The following is a 23464-nucleotide window of genomic DNA, read 5'->3' on the forward strand; positions in this document are numbered from 1 at the left end:
CAATGAAATTGATTGGCAGTAGATTCAGTGCAAGCAAAATAAAGTAGTAATAATTCACAGAATTAACTTACTGAATTGAATCTGCCAGAAGATGTAGTCACTGGCACTAGTTTAAAGAGGCATTAAGTAAATATATGGAGGGTTGGTATTTCAATTAAGACTGAACTTCTGGCTTGAATAAAATTTGTTGGGGTTGAGAAGATTTTCTAAAACTCACCACATCCCCGTTTACTTTGTTTTTCACTGCTGCTGTCTGTTTTCTGATGGTGATGTGGCCCAGTGGCTTGCAAGTGGCTATATTTCCCCCTCATAAGTCCCTACAATGAGGGTAGGAAGCATTGTCCTCATTCTGATGTGTTCCAGAATGCAATGTCATTCTGAAACGTATCAATCAAGCTATGCTTCCTGTCTTCATCCTAGGGATTTTGGGTGTGTGGGGTGGGTGGGTGGGGTGGATGTCAGCTACCAGGGAGTGCTTGCTGTAAGCCTAACACTCATTTGAAAACAATCCAGATTATCCCCTTCCTGCTGAAATTCATACCCTGTGAATGAGTTGCCCTACTTGTAAGCTTCTCGAAAACATCTGACTGATGACTCCTGGAAATAGGATACTTGACTAGATGTACTGATTCAGTAAGGCTCTTATTAAGCTATTATGTTCTGATCACAGTTGAATGGCTGTTATTGAATAGGTAATTATTTGGTCTTTCAAATATATATGCTGCTCAGCTCTACAGGCTCAAAATGGCATGCAAAAGCCAGATCACAATAATTATACAATGAAAACACTTTTAAAACTTAGAACTTATCTCAAAGCCAATATACCTTTACAGTAAAGTTGCACAACTCCCAAGAAGGCATGCATAAACAATAATGCTTTGCAAGATTGTTTTAAAGTTCACTAGGCTTGAATTTAGGCTTACCTTTATCGGGAATTCCATAGTGTTATAGAATATTCTTGTAGTTATTTTGATAATCATGAAGAGGGTGAAAGAAATGTTAATTAAAAAATGTTCAGGATAGGGCTTGTTCAAGAGAAAGTGGTATGCAAAGCATCACTTGCATGGAGAACAGTAGCAATTTCATTTGTTCTCGGAGAGATACCTGTTTAGTGTGCAGATAATCTTCTACCAGATACTTGCTTGTTCTTAGCTATTTTGAAGGACTTAATTATTCCTGTTGTCAGTGCTACCATTGCTTACAAAATTGCTTCCATCTCTAAATTACTATAATTAAAGCCATAACTTCCATATCTAGTTAATGTTGCTGTGCAGCTGGTGCTTTCATTAACATGTCAGTTTTAGTCTTGTGTATTTTGCTGCATTGTGAAGAAAAAATTGTAAATGTTTGTTTTCATCATCAAAATATCTATTTCTCATAAAGAAAACTTTTTGTGAATAGTGTTAACAAAGATCTTGCCTTAGAGTTGCAGTAGGCTTGTGACTATTAGTGAAGATTTTCTTTTCCAAGCTAGATTCTTGGAGGGCTGGGGTAGACTATTCATAGCTGGAATTGGGGTTTCCTGCAGCTGTGTGGCAGATTTGCATAGATAGGTTAAAAACAAAAACAAAAAAAACACCAGATGGGAGGTTTTCTATTATTCAGTCCTGAAATGAATTATGTGATAATACTGGTACTTGTGACAGGAGACACCTACCCCACCCTATTCACTAGTGCAGATAGGAACATGTGGAAACCAACTTTTCAGTTACATGTGAAGCCTTGTGGGGTGTAAGCTATGATGACATTAAATCATATGCATTTCATAGGTTGACTCAGCCTTCCATCCTTCCGAGGTCGGTAAAATGAGTACCCAGAATGTTGGGGGGCAATATGCTAAATCATTGTAAACCGCTTAGAGAGCTTCCAGCTATAGAGCAGTATATAAATGTAAGTGCTATTGCTATAGACCCAGGTGAATATTTTGAGAAATGTCCTGGATTACTGAAGTGTGTGCTAGTTTCCTAGTGACAAGACAAATTGTTCTCTGGAATCACTGTCCATCTAAAGTTATGTGTACCTTCACTCAACAATATATACGATTGTTCTGTTGACTGTCCTATTTTGGCCAGTGGGATCCAAATTAAAAACCAGATTAAGGAACAGGATTTAATTCTCCCCACAATAAGTTGTTTTAGGAACAGAATCGGACATGGCAACTCTGGCCTTTGCTGACTTTTATACCCACTATGAGCGAGGTGAGTGTGATGGTGGTCTTATATTGTTGTCACATCCTATTAAGGATCTTCTCTAAAATGGAGTGCATCACCCAAATCCTGGGAAAATTAGGATTTTTCCCATTTCTGTTATGCAGTTTTTTGAAGAGAGGAAATATATGCATCCTCAACCAAATTGTTTTCATTGTTAAAAAGGCACTCTGTATGTAGCTGTCACTGCATGTTGTTGGAGCAGATGTCCGGTTTGTAAGTCAGCCATAGTAAAGGCGCTGTCGATCATAGGTGCATGGTTTCTACCACTAATTTATTTATTTTAATTTTATTTATTTTTACACTTATATCCTGCTTTTCCTCCAAGGAGCCATCCTCACAAAACCCTCCATCCTCACAACAACCCTGTAAGGTAGGTTAGGCTGAGAGATACATGACTGGCTCATGTCACCCAGAGACTTTCATGGTTGAATGGGGATTTGAACCCAAGTCTTCCCAATCCTAGTCCAACACTCTAACCACTACACTATGCTGGCATAGTATAGCACAATAAAGTCATACAATTGCTTAGGATTCAGCAAACATGATTGCGTTCTGATAGTTAATGTAAAAGAATGAAGACTATATCATTTTCAAGGTGGCTTGGTGGAGCCATTTAAAAAATCATTGTTTCATCTCTGAAACTATTAATGCACCATTAGTGAAACTATAACATCAGTATGTTCTAAATTAGAATGTGCAAAGCAACCTTTGCACGACTTTGGTGCTTCAGGATTCTCCCAATTTGATTCAGGGATTCCTGAATCAAATTTGATTTCCTTCGATTTGGGGCTGAAATTTCACCACCCCCAACCCCTGGGGTAGGAGACACATACTGAAGATAATTTATCTGTCTCCTGTTCTCTGCCTGGTCTAGTAAGTACCTTTGGGGAGTGTAGAGGTATGGGCCAAAGCAAAGCTCTGATGGCTTATCTGAATGAGCATAAACTAGACAGCCTTTCTGTTTAGGCCAAATCCAAGTAGGCCTTCGAAGCTTCACGCAATCCTATTGTAAATATTGAAAAAGAGAAGCTGAAAATATAAACAGAGCTTTGAGGTTATTGGTGATGAATGTAACGGCCATTTCAGTATAGCTTTATATGCATTGATGAACAGGTTCTTAGCCTGAAAATTACTTTATGGATGCAGAATTACCTGTGTTATTAGACAAACGTCCACATCTCTCTCTTTTCCGCTTGTTCCTAAAATGTTCTCATGCTTTATCTTGCTGATCCAATGCTGTCAGAAAGCTGAGACCTACTATCCTGTTACAATATCTGAGGCCAGTGTTCCATAATGGGTTTTAAGAATGCCTTGGGAACTCTTAAGCACATGTAACAAAAGTTATTTTTACTTAAAGGAGTGTATGGATATCTCTAAATGTAATATAGGTAGTATTTTCATTCTTGGTTTCCACAGTAATTCTTAAAGTATTGTGTTAGATCTCCTTAAATACTGGGTTTTTTTGCCATACACATTTTGCCAAATAATACATTATGTACAATGTAATCAAGCATGAAATGGGCGACAGCAGGAGTTATTTGGATGTATTCCAAATAGGTTTGAGATGTTGTTTCAATATAACCCTTTGGGGGCTGGGATCCATCTTTATTTATTTTATTTTTATTTCTCTGTGTAAACAGCTTTGAGAACTTTTGTTGAAAAGTGGAATATAAATATTCGTCGTCGTTGTCGTAGTTATATAAGGGCTGACAATCTATAACCTTGTATCCAAATGCAGTTCCTTGAGAGATTGTCTGGATCTTCTATATCCCAATCCACTGTTGGTTATGTACAAGTGAATTTTCTCTGCCTAGCAGCAGCCTTGCAAACAGATGTATTATTTCTGGGTTATCAACAAAACATATTTGAAACATATTTGTTTGGCCTGGCCTTTCAGGGCTTTAAAAAAATTTCTAATTTTTAATTTGATTTCGGGTTTTTAATTACTTAACACACACACACACCCCGGCCTTGTGCAGAGGGGAGGGAGTTTGTCCCAGCCTGTCCTGCACGAAGCCCAAGAAGGGTTCCGTTTGACCCTTTTGGTCAAGGGGCGGGGTTTCGGCCAGGATCGACCGATCCCCGCCCCATTCTCCATTCTCTCTTCAGTTGGGGCCAGGCAGTCACAGGAGAAGGAGCTCTCCCCTCCCTCCCTCCCCGGTACAGAGCGGGTCTAGTGACTGGCCGCCTGAAGGGGCCGAGTAGGAATTTTTTGCTCTCAACGCATTGGCCACTGTTGGGGTTTTTTTTGCCTACTCCGTTCTGTGTCCTGGGTGCGTAGTTAGAGTTAGGTCGGCCACAATGGCAGGAACAGTGCGGGCGGGGTGGTAATTTGAGGGTTAGAACATCGGTGAGAACCCTTGGATATGTAAAAGGGGTGATTGGTTAATCGCTCCTTTGTAGCCTGTGTGGCACGGGGAGAATGATTGCCATGAACCCTGCTTCAGGACTTCTCCAACCTTTGGGCTGTGCGGTCCGGGGTGGACGAATGCCTAGAAGTATCCAGATCCTCTCTTACAGAAGGGGGGGTTGGCTTTGACGGAATTGGGTGGGGTGTACCTTCCCATTCCCGAGCCAGGGTGTGTCGCCCAGTAGGGTGCTGGGTAGGACTTCAGAGTTCTGACCTGCTTCTATTGGCCTGCACTGTTCTCTAAGGGTGATTAATCACCTGGTGTTCCAGTCTGCCATGCCTTGTGTAATAGTTAACAAAGTTGTGGCCCTTTTCTTCCATACTAAGTCTACGTGTCTTCTTGAGCTGGGGTCTGGGGATAATGTTTAATTTTTGTTTTAAAATGTTTTTAAATTGTTAGTTGTTGTGTTATTATTTTTAATTTGTTTTAGCTTTTCATTGTTTTATAAGTTTGTTTTAATTGTAAACCGCCCTGAGCCATTTTGGAAGGGCGGTATATAAATCAAATAAATAAAAATAAATAAATAAATTCTCCTCTTCCGAGCGAAGAAGAGATGGGACATGTGGTAGCAGAGACAGTAGTTGTGATGGGAAGTGATTTCATGGCATATCACTTTTTTGGCAGGGATATTTGACCTCCTTTCTCTAACAGTCCCTCATCAGAGTAGTCACCCAACAAAATGAATAGTTGGTCAAGCTCCCCCAGTATTTTATTTATTGAGACTGTTAAGCAGTATTTGCCTGTATTCACAGCATAGCAGTTTCACTACCTGATCCTGAAATCAGTCCTGTTTCCCCATCTCTTTGTGCTATATTGAGCCAGCTAGTCTGTGAAATCTCTGTTACTGCAGGACATGACAGAAAACACTCAGGCTGGCTAGTGAATATGAAATTAATTCAGGGGTTCTCAAACTTTATAATCATGAACCTCTTCAAGTCATGGGGGATAGGGGTACACTGTTGCTGTACAATGCAACCTTTTTACATGTTTACTCTGAAATAAATCCTCCAGCTGACATGCTGACTAAATTATTCAATAGTACTACCCAGGACTGACTTTAAAGAACTACTAAATTTCAGTAGGATTGCTTCTAGTAAATTTAGTCAGGTTGTCAGTCACTATGTTCTAGGGAGCTTACTCCCTAGCAGGTATATTTAGGATTACAGTCTTCACACAGGATTTATATCATTGGTTGCAGACCATCTAAACATGGTCAGCTTTCTGAATGAATAGCTTTATTATGATCATTGATCAGATGTACATACAAACGCCATCTTTCTGAGTTTTTAACCAAAACTGCCCAAACAGTTTCAGGTTTGATTCCAGAGTAAATGAAGTTGGAGATGTGTCATTCCAGAATACATATATGAAGCTTACTCTATGTAAAAATGAGTGAAACTCACCAGATATACTATACTAGAGAAGTTATGCCACATATTTTATTAATGATTTGCTACCTATATTTGTTTCAGTATAATGTGTTCGCTGGAAATTCACAATTCTCTTAACACTACAGAGGTGAGGTCCTCAAGAAACCTACAGCAACCCAATGAGTTACTTTTTGCAGTCCCTGCCCCACCCCCACCCCCACCCCGAAGTTATTTTTAAAAAAGCAGAGTGATCAAAAATTCACAGACCCCAGCAGCCAGTTTCCTCTCTTCTGTGACTATGGCAAAGAGAGCTTGCCAGTTAGATGCTTGCCCACATGCATTTTCCTCATGGGTGAGAATAAAATGCAATATCTTCATAGGAAAGTCATCACAGACTCTTTGTTATCCTCTTTTTTGTCTGAATCAAGCAGAACTAATCCAACTTGAAGCTCTCTAAGGCTAATCTACAATGCTTCTCTACTACTGCAGTCAAATTCCTTCAGCTGTGCCCAGCCTCATGCTTGCAATGAACACAGGTGTGCAAGGTAGTAGAGTCTTGCACTCAGATGAAACCTGGGCTCTGAATGCTTGGCGGACTGCTTTTTATCCTCCCCCTTCACCAGTCCTGTTAGGAGGCGGAAAGCAGCTGGCTTTTTCTCCTTTCCCTTCTTCATAAACCCTCTCTCCTCTCCAGTACGAGAAGTGGGGGGGTCAGGTACCACCCTGCTGAGGAGGGGGAGAAGCAAGCAGAAGTTGGTTGGTATCTCTGAAAGTGGGGGAGCAGATAGACTGTGCTGTAGCACAGGGATTGGGCACCTCAGCCACTCACCCATATTAAACATTTTTGTTTTGTCTAATCATAATTCTTAGTCAGGCAAGTGGTTAAGTGCAATTCTGCATGAGAGGGAAGCTTAACATTTTGCATACTGTATGCAGTGAAGCAAACACATTTTGTACTGGCTCTCTTACTTAAATGGCAGTTGGATATAAATGATGAATCAACTGAAGAATGTAGAGAACATTTTAAGGATACAAAAGAACTAGAACAGCAGCTTAATGGTACTTTAGTTTAGAGTTAGTGGTGTGATCATTTTTCTCCTACTCAGTATGCTCTAGCTCCTCTTTGTGGCAGTAGTAAACTTGTGTACAAATAAACAATTCAGATACATTGGAGATCAGTAATGGTTATTGGGAGTTTTAAAAAGTTCTTTTGGCACTATTCCAACTGATATCTTCTTATACAAATATTAAGTCTTAAAACACACTCCAACATTTGAGTTTGTTCTTACACATTTTCTTTTACTTTTTTCTATACCACTGTGTTCTGAAGACTCAGGCTGGTTTATGCTATTTTAACAGAGTATCTGTTTGGCTCCTTCCTATCTGCTTTTAGACACACAAGATCAAGACATTACTATTTCAACAGATTTTGGGCCTGGGTGAATATTGTTTATTGGTTTTGATGCCCTTATGTGGTTTTGCTTGGTTTTGTTGCTGCTCCTTCTGAACTGTACTGGATTTCTTTGATAACAGTTTCTAGCTGGAGGGAGGGACCGTCTAGCTGAAATGGAGGGGTTCCTGACTGCTGCTTCTCCTTCTGATAGATGCAGCTTATGCTAATAGAGTTGTTAGCTAGTGCTAATAATGAAGATTGAGAATTAAACTATGAGCAGAAGAATCTTTAGTTTGTAACCAAACGTGGTGATGGGTGTAATCTATGTTCCATTTAAGTCAGGCAAAAATGCCACAGATTGAAACTGAATTACACCTGGGAAGAGTTAACATCACAGATTTTCATGAGCATGCATTATTTATTGATGTGCCCTGTCAAAATATATGCTTGTGTGACATCTTCCATTTGATGCATTTTGTTGCACCTTGTATAAGATTTTAGCAGTCTGTTTCAGGTGCTCTCAGGTGAGCCTTCCTCAGTAAACAAACTGATCTTTCTAAAATGTAACCAGGACTCACAAAAACACAACTATTGTGGTAGCATTCTTTTTTCTTTTTTTCTTTTGGCCAGGGAACAAAAGGAATTGGAAGAAATTGGATCATATGAGCTCATAGAACACTTTAAATCAGAGGGAATACCTGCTGAGGCTTTCCCCCTGGAATAATTCACCTGCAGGCATTAACACATGATGTCTCTGTGTGGAACAACATGAGGAAGAAAGCTATGGTGAATTGGATGTGGCCTGCAGCTACCTCTGCTTTACTATTTCTAGGGGCAAGACTGAGTAGTATCTAAAAGCATCAGAATTCTTCCCATAATCTCCAGGACTGACAGTAGACATTTAGTGTGGGAACAATTAGCAGATTGAGAGGTTTAGTATCCTGTTTTCTGTCAGAGTAACTGCTCAGGGTAACTGCTCAGGGAATAACTGGTCTTCCCTGAGAATTGTTCTACGGAGAACTTATTCACATATTTAGAACAGTTTATTTCAGGTCTAAACATTAAAAAAAATTTTTTTTGTAAAGAAGCCAGCCCCAAAATTATGGAGCAAGATGGTCCTTTGCTGTAATGGGAGGGGCAAAACTTGCCATTTGTCCCCAGGAATGTCCATTGTGGGACATTACAGACTTGCCAGTTGCCCTCAGTTTCTTTCTGCTCTGTTGCTGCAGTGTGTGTGGGGGGAGGGGCAGACTTGCTGCTTTGCTTGCCTCCACCTTGTTTGCTCACTCCTCCTGGTTGCATTCATCTGGCTCAGGCAGGCGATGGGCTAGTGTGACCAGGAGGAAGAGGGAGCAACTTGCCCCCACCTTGCTTGCTCACTTCTCCTGGTTGCTTCCATGAATTGCCTGGCTCAGGTGCCACACTTTAATTCCAGGCACCTGGGAGCTGTTGAAACCTGGGTTATTCCTCTGCCTGGAGTCCTAAGTACTTAAGAGTAATACTTCAGGTTGGCCAGCCTGTGGGCTACATGATTTTGCCCACTTGAAGATCTTCAGGTACAGCCCTGTGTTCCATCCTCTGATGTGAGTTTGCAGGATAGGGTCTTTTCAACTGCAGACTCAAGACTCTAGAGCTTCATCTTTGGGGGAAGCCTGTCTAGTTTTTCTGTTAAATGTTAGAAAGCTTACGACTGCCATATTCGAATAGACCTTCAGTATTAGTTGAATGTTTTCCCTCTTTAGATTGCTTGTGGCTCTTTATTGCTGCATAGTTTGAATTTTTATTGTTGCTGCTGTTGTCTTTAAACATATTTTTAAACCTGTTATGTGTTGCTCTATGGAAGGCTTTTTGTCAAAAAGTGGCTTGTACATTTTAAATAAATATCTCTTGTGACCGCTATCGTGGGTCTGTATGTGTATATGATTGTGTAATGCTGAAATAGTGAAAGTGTAGCAATGTTTTGAGAAGTGAAGCATCAAATAAAAGTTATTACATGCTTATGTCCCATAGCTGTGATTTATTATGCATATTTTGCATTAACATTATTATAATTTTGTTCATCAAAGATGCCAACATTTGGTAGTACCAGATAACAAATCCTCTTGAGCAATAAAATTCTATGTAATTAATTCAAATTATTTTTGCTCCTTATTAAAGTATAAATGTGCCTCCTTTTATTTCAGCTGTCGAACTAGTAATAGAAAGAGCTTGATTGTAACCTCCAGCACATCTCCAACACTTCCACGACCACATTCTCCTCTCCATGGGCATGCAGGTAGTTGTGTTTTAATAGTTTTAACTTTTAAATTTTAATGGTTGAAATGTTTTAATCTTTTTATTGGTCTTTATTCTCTTGTAAACCGCCCAGATAACTTGTGTTTTGGGCGGTATAAAAATAGGTTTAAATAAATAAATAAATAAATAAATAAATAGTTTGTCTATAAACCGCTATTGGTCGGAACTTCTATTGTTTTCATTATACAGGGCATCTGTTTTTTCAAGTAAATTTGGTATTTAGAACTGAACTCAATGAAAGCTTATGAATAATTTGTGTTCTTAATTTTGGCAACGAACATGAAGAGCATCTGCCTGTTGCCTGTAATTTGGGCATTGTGTCATGCAGTTAATCATCTTTGGAAGATGGTAGTTCTTAGGTGCACAACATTTTAAAAATAGACTCAAGTTAATTTTTGTGTGGAATACAATCATATTTATTTCCCAACACATGTTGTCCTACCCCTTGTACTGATTAGGGTGCTGAGAGAAAAAGGTGTTCTGTTCCTTGTGCTCCATTCTCCTATGTTCCTCATCAGGTCCATCAAAAATATATTGTCTCTATTAGGTTAGATAGTGAGCGTTCGGTTGTGTTCCTATAATTTTAGAATGCAGTTCATTTTAAATGAATATATTTTGGTCTCCCTCTGCATTTGCTAATATGTCTTATACGTACCAAATATATTTGCTTTGATTCCCTTTCAAAAATAGTTTAGGTAATGGTAAGTAAGCTGCTGTAATAGTTTTACATCTCTAGTGCTTATAAATAGTAAAGTGTTTGGGGCCATTACTAGACAATTTAGGAAGATATTAGCAGGTGGGAGTGATGAGTTGGCCAACAGCTGGAGGCCCTAAGCTCTGTATGGTGAGTGCTGGGATGAGACAGTGGCATCACAAGTTTCTTGCTGCTGCTGCCTCCTCCCATTCTTCCCATTGGTGAATTGATTCATCCCAGTACCCCCACTGATGTTGCAGGAGCCATAGGCAAGAATGTCAAATTGTTTATGTGGAGGGCTTGGCAGTGTCTTTCTCGCCTCTTCCCCATCAATGAATGGGGGGTGTGAGAGTGGGAGAAGGAGAATGTGTTGCCACCATATCCTCCCTCCCCCATTTGCTGCAGGGGAGGACCCTTCACATCTGGATCCTCTTGCAAAAACTACCCTCTCCATGGAGGAGGGGGCCCTTGCCACTCATGTGCTAAGGTCCCCCACAGACCTGGAGCCAGCCCTGGTAGAGCAGGAGAGAGACCCTGGAGTGCAGAAATACTTGGTGTATCTTTGTCTGCTGCATAGCATGACACAAATGCTTCATTCAGTGTTGGTAAGATTAGTTGCTAGAATATGTCAACAGACATATACTTGTCCATGTTCAACATAAACATCCCTGACACAATTCAATGCAGGAGGAATTAAATGTAGGCCATCAGACTGGATTTCACTCCATTTTTTGCTATATCCGCCCCCCCCCCCCCCGCAAGTAGCTTAGGCCACTAATCTCATTGAACAACTATGTTTTGAGGTCTCATTACTGCCCAACTGCTCTTTGAATTTTGCTACCAGCCGCTTGGATTGGAAACATGTGATGACTGATCATCTAAGTCATACAATTTATTGTTTTCTGAATCAGTTCAGAATATATGATGACTATACAGACAGACATGCATCCTAGGAAACTTTTCCTAGAATAAAGAATGATATCTGCAATTGAGAAATCCTACTGGATTTGTCAGCGTTTCAGGTAATTCCTGGTTAGATAAGCATGAATATTCACCTTACTCTATTTAATAAAATTATGAAAGATGATTCCCTTTCTGGAGTTGGCAACCTAGACAGCTCTGCTAGTTTATTCTAAACTTGATCCATTCGTGCTTGGGAACTCCAGATGCTATGATAATCCTGCCAAGAAGTATGAATAGAACATAAGCATATGCTGAAAACAGTGGATATTGTTGGCTTTCACATCCTTAGTGAAATGCTACAATTCATTAAGTTCAAAGGATTCTTCATGCTACATGGCAGTGTATCCCCTGTATGCTCTTTGGACAATAAAACTGAGGGAATGCTCAGAAGAAAATTGATATCAGTTCAATTAAAATGAGCCATCTGCTCATCTGATTTGAGAGCCTCTAATTTAGATGGCTGGTATCCAAGCAGACAAAAGTCTTGCTTAAGTTCTCTAAGGCTAGTTTTAGTGGTTATCTGCTTGGTGGTTATATGTTTGACAGAATTAGCATTCAGAATTCCAGGAAACCCTTGTAAAGACAGGACCCTATGGCTCAATATCAGAAAATCTTCTTTTAAGTATCTTTGAACTAGTTTTACTTGACATCTCAACATTTTTCTTAGAAGTAACAACCAAGGTAATTGGAGTGAGTAAGAATGTATAGTTTTCTTAAATCAGAGGTAGTTTCATTTTCAACTGAATTAATTGTTTGAAAGTCTTAATGGACACACACTCTTACCAAACCAATAATATAGGTGATTTCTGGAAGGGAGGACAGTACCATTTCTTTATTGGAAGAAATGAGAGGAGAGTGCTTTAAAAGATGCTAAGAAACAGCTTCTGAAACTTCATTTTTTAAAGTAAGAAATCATTTAGGGGCAGTGTAATGTATTCAGTCCTGTCATACAGAGAAGATAGCTGGTCTTGTAGTAGCAAGCATGATTTGTCCCCTTAGCTAAGCAGGGTCTGCCCTGGTTGGATATGAAAGGGAGACTAGAAGTGCAAGCACTGTAAGATATTCCCCTCAGGGGATGGAGCTGCTCTGGGAAGAGCAGAAGGTTCCAAGTTACCTCCGTGGCATCACCAGAAAGGGCTGAGAGAGATTCCTGCCTGCAACCTTGGAGAAGCCTCTGCCAGTCTGTGAAGACAATACTGAGCTAGATAGATCAATGGTCGGATTCAGTATGTGGCAGCTTCCTATGTTCCTATACAGTAGTGCTGCTTATGCTGTCTCCTAGGCTAGAATAGTTTATGTGAAACTAATTTTGCCTCAGTAGTTAATTCAATACACTGTTTTTGGCATTTTTAAAAGATTTTTTTTCCCCCGCAACCACTTAAAACCAGCTCAGTTTTACTTGAAATAATTTGTCTATTGCTTTCAAATATATATATTTGATATATATATATAGCAATAGACATATTATTTCAAGTAAAATTGAGCTTGTTTTAAGTTGTTGCAAAAAAAAAAATATTACAAAAATGCCAAAAACAGTGTATTGAATTAACTACTGAGGCAAAATTAGTTCCACATAAACTATATGTGTGTGTGCGTGTGTGTGTGCGCCCACGCGCCTGATATAGATCTCTCCAGGCGGTATGCATTTCTTGCATACTTACAAATTTCTACTCTCCTGTCCTCACTTATAAACAAAAAGGTACTTATTTGTATTATGATAAATGGAGACAGATTTCTGGGATTTTCAGCTTGCTTACAAAGACTGCATCACCCTCCCCAGAGCCTAAAAACATGGGGGATGTGGAATGTAGAAAGAGGTCCCTTCCTTTCTGTTCACTTTATTCAGTGGGGTCGGGGTGGGATCTTCTTTCCCCTGCAGTGATGGTAGTTTCAGGGTGGATAAAAATCAATGATTTTTTTAAAAAAATGGACATTTCTTATTTAAATTGGATTTTTAAAAATTTAAATCGGATTTTTTAAAATAAAATGCTTTTTGAGGGGAAAAATCTATCTAAAGATAGTTTCCTATTTAAGGGACATTATAGTCCAAAGGTATTTATCATGAAATAAGGATTAGTTTTTAATTATGTAGCATGAGGCTGTATATATGCAATGTTTAAATTTTTTGGTAAATGAATTCCATTATTCTTCTGGCTGTCCTGCGAGCTCTTTGACCTTGGGGAGCAGTGCCAACCACCCTTGGAATCTCACCATGCTCCTCTGTAATGCCAGGTCGGTCCAGAATAAATCAGAAACCATCCATGATTTGATTCTGGATTAAGGTGCCGACCTGGTATGTATTACAGAGACCTGGTTGGGGGAAGCTGTGGGCCCAGTGTGGTCCCAGCTTCTCCCTCTAGCGTACTCTGTTGAGGAGCAGGTGAGGGACCATGGACGGGGAGGTGGAGTGGCTGTGGTCTATAAGAATAACCTTTCCCTTTCCAGGCTCCATGTTAGAGTGTCGGACCATATCGAATGTGTGTACTTAAATCTGGGGACCAGGGATAGACTGGGACTTCTGTTGGTGTACTGATCACACCACTGCTCAGCGGAGTCCCTAACTGAGCTGACAGACTTGGTCTCAGACTTGGTGTTGGAGTCCCCCATGCTTGTGGTGCTAAGGGACTTCGGTGTTCACTTTGGGACCGAGTGGTCCGGGGCGGCTCAGGAGTTCATAGAGGCTATGACGAATATGGACCTATCCCAAGTGGTCTTGGGGCCGACACGCATTGCTGGTCACACGCTTGATTTGGTCTTTCACTCTGATGGTGGTGGTGTTCCATGGGTGGGGCCTCCTGTGATTTCCCCATTGTTGTGGACGGACAACAATCTGGTTAAGATTGGACTCACAATCATTTCCCACCTTTTGTGGGAAAGTGAGAGGGCTAGTATGTGCCCCTCCTCCCTTGAATCAGAATCTAGAACCATTGATTACCCGCTGTGATGTGTTTAATGAACTCTTTGTGGGGAAAATCTCTCGTATTCGGGCCAACTTAGACTCTGTCTCCACAATTACTTCACTGTCTGATGTGGAGGTGTCCAGCGACTCCTCCGTGTGGTTAGGTTGGATCAGTTCCAGTTTGTGACACCTGAGGATTTGGACAAGCTGATTGGAACGGTGCGGCCTACCACCTGTTCTCTTGATCCTTGCCTGACATGCCTGATATTATCTTGCAGGGGGGTTGTTGTAGAAGGCCTGGTAGAGAATATAAATGCATCTCTGAGGGAAGGTAAGGATGCCTCCTTGTCTTAAGGAGGCAATTATTAGATGGCTTCTGAAGAAGCCTACCTTGGATCCCTCAGAGCCTCAGGTACGCAGTCTGGGGTTGCTTCTGGATCCAAGCCTCTCCCTGGTGTCCCATGTTGAGGCAGTGGCCAGAAGTGCTTCTATCAGCTTCAGCTGTGTCCATTTCTTGAGGTGAACGACCTCAAAACACTGGTACATCTGCTGGTAACCTCCAGATTGGATTACTGTAATGCACTCTATGTGGGGCTGCCTTTGTATGTACTCCAGAAACTGCAGTTAGTCCAGAATGCGGCAGTCAGGTGGTCTCTGGGTGGTCTCAGAGAGACCATATTACTCCTGTATTGAAGGAGCTACACTGGCTGCTGATATGTTTCCAGGCAAAATACAAGGTGTTGGTTATAACCTATAAAGCCCTAAACGGCTTGGGCCCTGGTTATTTAAGAGAACGTCTTCTTTGTTATGAACACCACCACCCACTGAGATCAGCTGGAGAGGTTCGTGTGCATTTGCCACCGGTTCGTTTGGTGGCCACTCAGGGATGGGCCTTCTCTGCTGCTGCCCTGAGGCTTTGGAATGCGCTTCCTAGCAAAATAAGAGCCTCCCCATCAATGATAGCTTTTAAAATGTCTTTAAAGACGCACCTGTTCACCCAGAGACGTACATTTTGGGCGGTATAAAAATATGTTAATAAATAAATATAATAATAATAATTAATAAATCATAGTAATTTGTCACTGAATGAATGGAACAGATTAGCCTTCATGTTAACTGATCCAGCAACATAGGTAGATTATCTATGTATATGAAAAAATTATAACTGTTTGGTAAGATCCAACACTACTTAGTTACTTTTCCTATTTTGGAGAGGGTGAGGAAGACTAAAATACATGTGTCACTCCACAATGGATGTGTAAATGCAGTCTGTCATTATGAAATTCAATGTTTCAGATATAAAGGATTTAATCTTTTTTCTAATAAGCATCCTGTACTAGTCTATAGGTCTCAAATGTCCTCCAACTCCCTCGCAATTAAAAGCACAGGGGGGGTCGGGGAATTATAAAGACTTGGATGTAGTGTCAATCATTGTAAGAACTTAAGGCTGCTTTTCATGGACCATTTGATTAGAACCATCAGTCTCTCAAATCCTATTAGTCTAAATCCAGATATCACTTTCTCTGGAAAATATATGCAGTGAATTTCAACTGAGTAGAGGGAATCTTTGCTCAGACTAGTTTATATTGTGCACAAAATTAAGATTTGTATTTTTAATTTGAAACTGCAAATTAAGGAAAAGTTAATACAGAACTACTAATCAGGCAAAAAAAAAAAAAAAGCCAACACAGTTGAGTTATACAATCTGTTCTATATGTAACAGCATAATGAGATAGTGTGTGAAATGCCCATATATCTATCAATAATAAATATCATAGAAACAAATAACGTGACCAGAAAAGCCCTTCAGGAACTCAACTGGTCTATGTTGTCTGTACCAGAAGAAAGGTTGGTGTAGGCAAATCTCTCATTACTGGTAATATTTTATTCTACATATATTGAAAGAGGAGCAGTCACAGAATATTTCCTGTCTCTCGAACGTGAATGTGCAATACACATTTAAGGAACACGTAAATATAAGAGAAAACTATAGGTTACTCACCTGTAACATTGGTTCTTCTAGTGGTCATCTGTACTTCTACACAAATGGGGCTATTCACCTGTGCAGAGATCTCATCAGAATCTAACAAGCTCAATTCTCCTGCTTTGGGCGGGAACCCTGCCCCCAGCCGCTATATGTTGCTGCGCCACTCCTCATCCCCAGTCTCAGAGTCCAGCTTCAGTGAACCCTGCGGGGAGGACGGGAGGGCGTGTAGAAGTACAGATGACCACTAGAAGAACCAACATTACAGGTGAGTAAGATGTAGTTTTTCGACGTCGTCTCTGTCTTCTACACAAATGGATGCATAACAAGCAAGCACCCAAAGAGGAGGGAAAAACAGAGGCAATATATAATCAACCAGAAATCGTTTTATTTCAGAAACAAACATATCAATTGAAAATAGATTGCAGGACACTCCTGCCAAATACAGCATCATTCTGGGCCCTGGTATCAACTGCATGATGACGGATAAATGAATGGGGCAAAGCCCAGGTAGCTGCCTGACATATAGTGTCCAATGGGACCGCATGATCAAAAGCCACAGAGGCCGCCATTGACCGAACACTGTGCGCCCTAATAGTTGCAGGCAATTACTTATTAGCCAATTGATAACAAAGTTCAATTGTGGAAACTATCCACCTAGACATGGATTGGGCCGAGACTTGGAGACCTTTACGGGGCCCATCATACAAAACAAATAAGGAAGGAGATTTCCTCCAGAAAGCAGACCTCTGAACGCAGAAGGACAATGCTCTTCGAACATCTAAACGGTGTAACCTCCTTTCCGCTTCTGTTGAAGGATTTGGGGAAAAAGACAGATAAAGTGAGTAGGGACCAACAGTGAAACATCAACACCACTTTGGGCAAGAACTTGACATCCGTCCTGAGCACGACCTTGTCCTTATGGAACTAAAGGTACGGTTGGTCAGCTCTCAGGGCCCTTAACTCACTCACCTGGTTGCGCTCTAAATGGCCTGGATCCCAAAGGGGATTGAACATGTCCAAAAACTATCGCCGAATGACACGCATCCGAAGACGCATTTGAGGTAGAACGTAAGTACTCGATGCCATGTGGCCTAACAGGTGCTGTATGGAATGCATAGTCTGTGAGCCACCAGCTAGAAAAACGGTAGCGAATCTCTGAAGAGTAGTTATGCAGTTCATTGGAAGGAAGACCTTTTCCAAGGCCATGGCGAATATTAGACCAATGAATTGAATTTGACGGATGGGTTCCAGCTGAGATTTTTTGAAGTTTATCTGGAAACCCAGCTCCTGCAGAGTATCCACCATGATCTTGAGAGCATCTAGCACTGCATGCCTGGTGCTCACCACAAAGAGCCAATCGGGATACGGCAGCACCTGCAAGCCTGCTCCTGCAGGAACGCCACCACCGGGGCCAGACATTTTGTAAAGACCTTCGGTGCGGTTGTGAGGCTGAATGGCAAGGCCTTGAATTAATAGGGTATCCCCCCGATCTGAAACCGCAGGAAGCCTTGATACTGTGGGTGTATCAAAACATGATAGTACACATCATTTCTTTAAGTCCAGGGAGACCATCCACATATTTTTGTCCAGAATAATGGCCAATAGCATTCGGAACCTTTTGTAGACCAAATGTTTGTTTAGAGCTCTCAGGTCTAGTAAAGGGCACTGACCACCATCTGGTTTTGGCACCAGAAAGTACCAGGAATAGAACCCGGGACTGTTGGGGTTGGCGACTTTCTCAGTCGCTTCCTTTTCCAGGAAAGCAGCAACCTCTTGGTCCAACTCCAGGTTGCAAGGAGTCACCACAATCCCAGACATTGGTCGTGGCCCGCAAAACTCTAGGGCATAGCCCAGGCATGAGGACCCACTGGTCTGTAGTCACTTTGTCCCAGCTCGTCAAGGATGGGGCCACGTAGGTCCTGAAGCGCCCCAAGTCATTGTTTCTTCTATCTAGGGGATATTTGGGCATTGTTTTTGAAAGGCTGGCTTACTGGGCTGGTCACCCAACTTGTATCTTGGCTGGAACTTGTTGCCATGAAAGGACCATTCCAAAGGCGACTGTTGCTGGGACAGGGCCTTCTGTGGTTGTTAAGGCATCCATTTATCAGTTCTCTACGTCTTGCTAGTCGGGGAAGCATAGGACATGGAGTGCACTGTGCTCCTCAACTTCTGTACCTTCTGGAGTGTATCGGTCTGCTCCGAGAAGAGGTTAGAGCCTTTGAAGGGCAGGTCCTTGACCCTAGCTCAGGCCTCATAGTGCAGTCCCGATGACCACAACCAAGCGTGTCGTCTGAGTGCCGTGAACGTTGTCATCACTTTAGCAGTGCATTCCGCCAAATGTGAGGCTGAATAAAGTTCTTGTTTGGCCACTTGGATAGCCTCACGGGCAAACGATTTGGCTGGATCCTTCTTGTCCTGAAGGAGATCCAGAAAGGGACTCACCTTCTCCCACAAAAAATTATTATATCGGGCATTATAAGCCTGATAATTGCCCACCCACAAATGTAGGGCTAAGGCGGAGTAAAGTCGCCTCCCGAAAGAGTCCAACTTTCTGCCCTCTTTGTCACTAGGTGCCGACTAGCTGTGGCCTCTTGTCCTTTGCAGGGATGCCTCCATGACGATTGAATTCAGAGTGGGGTGGTTCTTCAAAAAGGATGTATCATTGTCCAACTGCATCCTATAGAAATTGTCAAGACGCCTGTTAGGCTGGGAAAGCGTCGTCGGTTTCTTCCAGTGACCCTGAATGACTTTTAGCAATGCCGGGTTCAGAGGCAAAGCAGTCGGTACCTTGGCCTCAGAATTGATTAGGCTGAACAAAGGGTCCAGCTCTCCTTTATGTTGGTACCCCAGGTTCATGCCCAGAGCTGAATTCATTCGTGTCACATACGCCGTGTACAGTTTGAGGTCCTCTGACGGGGAGACCAGCTTAGAATCCAACTGGACGTCAAGCGGAGATGATCCCAGAGAAACCACCTCAGAGTCCTGTGAGCTATTATCGCTCTCATATTCTGGTTCCAGTGGAGCTAAAGAGTCCTCTGGCATGGGCGTCGCACCTGAAGGGGAACCCAGCTTGCTACCTTGATTGTCCAAAGCAGCAAGTTCTGTCGGCAGCATCTGGGAAGGCAAGGTGGCCTGAGATATCATCGGAACCGAAGGTGGCGGTTTGCAACACTCTGCACGGTCCCTCAGGGAGCGTTGCAGTGAGCGGGCACATGGCCCTCACTTCCAAATGTGAGAGTTTTTTCCACCAACCCCTCATAGCCAAGGGTTTCTCATATGCGGGATCCTCTGAATAATGAACCCATAGTTGGAGCAGGCATAATCGGAATAGTCAGATCGGTAGCCCACATGGTATTGATCGTACAATTTGGAGTCCCAGCACCATTCACTGTACAGCAGTTCAACTGCGCTCAAGGGGGAGTGATACTCCGGTGCCCAGTACCAATCTCAATAAGACTGGTCACGCCAGTCCTAGGTTAGGTCTTGTCTTTAAGTTGAGGAGCGTTCTTCCAGTTCCCAAAAGGTACCACGCTTCCTAAGGGGAACACGCTCTTGTTGGGCCTGAGGGGGTGACCGTCTCCTAGGTAGCCATGAAGCATCTTCTGCAGGCCTAGTCAGCAAATATGCCTCCGCCGGCGAGGCACATCCTGGTTCCTCCATTGCCACCAAAAGTTGTCTCCTCGACCAAGTTCTATCGTGGGCCACGTCGAACGATTCCATCAACACAGGTGAGCTAGGCCGTGTTGACCCAGACAATTTTTGCACGGTATGATCTGAAGCCACTTTAGTCTCTTGGACACAGGGGCCTCTAATGCAGGAACCTCCTCCAACTTCTTCTAGGGTATAGAAGGGAGATGAAGACCCACCAGCAAGTCATGATGTAACTTCAGCTTTTTCTTTTAAAATTTCAGTACCGATCCCGAGGGATCTGGGGAGAACTTAGGTACTGTAGGCGCCGGGCGCTAAGGAAGATTCTCCGAGCGCACGGGCTCACTCGAAGTCGTTGATGGTTGAGCAGCAGAAGACGTCGAAACCAGTATCAAGACCAGGTTTTCGGTCTCCGCATGCTCCAATTGCATCGACGAAGCCATCTTCACTTACCGCTTCAGCAACAAGTCTTCCGAAGAACGGAGAGCCAGATCCCACAGGGCTGGGCACAGGCAAGAAGCCCTATTTTTGCGAGCCTGCTTCATGAACCTCTGGCAATGAAGTCAGGTCTTGACAATGTGGAATTCCCCCAAGCACAAGAGACACTTGGTATGAAGAGACAATCGGACGAAGGGATCTTAGTTCCACAGCAGATACATATTTAAAAGTTTGTCTTACCAAGCAGAAACGCCAAAGGCCGGCTGGCCAACATGCTCCATCCTGGCTGGGATTGGAGCTCCAAAGTAGGGGGAAACCCGCAAAAACAAAACGTAAAGAACAGAAAACGCTACTACACGGAGAATAAAGAAAAATAAGAAAGAAATCAAAGAAGCAGGGAGAAAAACAACAAGGGGGTAGCTGAATCCTACTCGTTGCCGAGCTGCAGACTCCACAATGTTCACTGAAGCACAGGCGAAGAAAGACTGAGGGGATGAGGAATGGCGCAGCTGCATGAAGCAGCTGGGGGCAGGGTTCCTGCCCGAAGCAAAACAATTGAGCTTGTTAGATTCCGATGTGGTCTCTGTGCAGGCGCATAGCCTCATTTGTGTAGAAGACAGAGACCACATCGAAGAACAAATTTCTTAGTCTATACCCAGCTCCATCTTGCTTCTGGAATAAATGATTAAGAAGCAGAAAAGGAAGCTAGCAGTACTTTTTATTCTGGAGTTCCCAAAGTGAAGAGTTATTTTTAGTGATTTAAGCTGGGCATCCACAATACAGAAAAGGCGGTGGCCCTGTTGCCCAAATATAGACACAGTTTTAATGTTCATGTGACTAGAGATTAAAAGGCAGATAGAGGAGATAGTCTATGAATAACTTCAGTGGCTAAGATCATTAAGAGTTAACACTACTACAGTACCAAAGCCGTCTTCTTTCCTGGTCTTGGGGCTGGACGTTTTGTGAAGTGAGCACAGTAAGGACTGGAAGAGGCTACGGTTGAAAAACAGACCTGTATAAAGCTCACATATTCCTCTGCATTGTTAGATTTATTTGAGAAGAAAACAACTCCTTCACTGAGGAGCCTCTCTTTGTGGACATAACATCAAACCCACCCACTGGACATGGGAAAGGCATGTGTCTTAGGATACTACCCAGGGTGGATTTTGATTTAAATCAGATCGATTTAAATCACAATTTAGATCACTAGTCAGTAAGACTAGATTTAAATCATGGTTTTTTACATAAAGACTCATTCTTGCTGGTATAATCTTAATATTTACAACCAGATAAAGCTTTCATTTTTGGTCCTCTTCTAGATAGAAAAACTGCCCAAAATAATCTTACAGAAACCTCTGGAAGAGCATGACATTGTTAATGGATTAATTTGATTGATTGATTTGTTTTTGTTTTGTTTTGTTTGTTTGTTTGTTTGTTTGTTTATTTATTTATTTTATATATTTTATACTGCCCAAAACTTACATCTTTGGGCGGTTTACAACAAGATAAAAACAACATTAAAACATTAGTTAAAAACAAAATAAGAAATTTAAAACACAACAATTTGAAAAAAATTAAATCAATATTCTAAAACAACATTAAAAACAATCAAAACAGTATCAGTTAAAAGCCTGGGTGAACAGATGCACCTTTAAAGACTTGATTGTCAGAGATGGGGAGGCTCTTATTTCACTAGGGAGCACATTCCAAAGCCTCGGGGCAGCAGCGGAGAAGGCCTATCCCTGAGTAGTCACCAGACGAGCCGGTGGCAAATTCAGACAGACCTCTCCTGATTATCGCAATGGGCGGTGGGGTTCATAACGAAGAAGACGTTCTCTTAAATAACCCGGGCCTAAGCTGTTTAGGGCTTTATAGGTTATATCTAACACCTTGTATTTTGCCCGGAAACATATTGGCAGCCAGTGTAACTCCTTCAATACAAGAGTAATATGGTCTCTCTGAGACGACCCAGAGACCAGCCTGGCTGCCGCATTCTGAACCAACTGTAATTTCCGGACTACATACAAGAGCAGCCCCACATAGAGTGCATTACAGTAATCCAGTCTGGAGGTTACCAGCAGATGTACCACTGTTTTAAGGTCATCTCTCTCAAGAAACGGATGCAGCTGGTGTATCAGCCAAAGCTGATAGAAGGGACCAGGGAGAGGCTTGGATCCAGAAGCACCCCCAGACTGCGTACCTGTTCCTTCTGGGGAAGTGTGACCCCATCCAGAACAGGCAGATCAATATCATCTCCCGAGTTCCGAGCCTGCACAATGAGTACCTCCATCTTATCTGGATTCAGTCTCAGTTTTTTATCCCTCATCCAGACCATTACCAACTCCAGATAGGCATTTAGGGAGGTTATGCCCTCTCCCTATGATGTTGACATGGAGAAATAGATTTGGGTGTCATCAGCATACTGATAGCACCCTGCACCAAATCTCCTGATGATCTCTCCCAGCGGTTTCATGTAGATGGTAAATAACATCAGAGACAATTCAGAGCCCTGAGGCACACCATACAAAAGTTCAGATTTTGAAGAACAGTTTCAAAGGGACACCATCTGGAACCTGCCCAAGAGGTAGGAGCGGAACGACCGCATAGCAGTGCCTCTAACTCTCAACTCCCTCAGACACTCCAGAAGGATAATATGGTCAATAGTATCGAAAGCCACCAAGAGGTCCAAAAGGACCAACAGAGTCACACTTCCTTTATCGATTCCCAATTGGTGATCATCCAGCAGTCCGATCAAGGCAGTCTCCACCCCATAGCAGCCCAAAAGCCGGTTTGAAATGGGTCAAAATAATCAGTTTCTTCCAAGACTGTCTGGAGCTGGCAGGCCACCACCCTCTCAATTACCTTGCCCAGCCACGGATGGTTGGAGACAGGCCTGTAGTTGCTCAACTCTGAGGGATCCAAGGTAGGCTTCTTCAGAAGCGGTCTAATAATTGCCTCCTTAAGACAAGGAGGCATCCTACCTTCCCTCAGAGACGCATTTATATTCTCTACCAGGCCTTCTACAACAACCCCCCTGCAAGATAATATCAGGCATGTCAGGCAAGGATCAAGAGAACAGGTGGTAGGCCGCACCGTTCCAATCAGCTTGTCCAAATCCTCAGGTGTCACAAACTGGAACTGATCCAACCTAACCAC

At 42.3% G+C, this 23464-nt stretch overlaps 1 protein-coding gene across 13 annotated transcripts in view; it reads left to right on the forward strand.

Annotated features, from left to right (window-relative positions):
* The window catches only part of MAST2 (microtubule associated serine/threonine kinase 2), a 295348-nt gene that overhangs the window by 161847 nt on the left and 110037 nt on the right, over positions 1-23464 (forward strand). For 8 of the 13 annotated variants that reach the window (XM_053244173.1, XM_053244169.1, XM_053244171.1 and 5 more), the window contains one exon: positions 9568-9662. In XM_053244173.1, coding sequence (XP_053100148.1) covers positions 9568-9662 — 95 coding nt within the window. The remainder of the gene's footprint in view (positions 1-9567; positions 9663-23464) is intronic. The other 5 variants (XM_053244182.1, XM_053244170.1, XM_053244172.1 and 2 more) reach the window with 1 other exon arrangement.

Source organism: Hemicordylus capensis, chromosome 4, assembly GCF_027244095.1.
Source record: "Hemicordylus capensis ecotype Gifberg chromosome 4, rHemCap1.1.pri, whole genome shotgun sequence".
In the NCBI taxonomy this organism is placed as follows: domain Eukaryota; kingdom Metazoa; phylum Chordata; class Lepidosauria; order Squamata; family Cordylidae; genus Hemicordylus; species Hemicordylus capensis.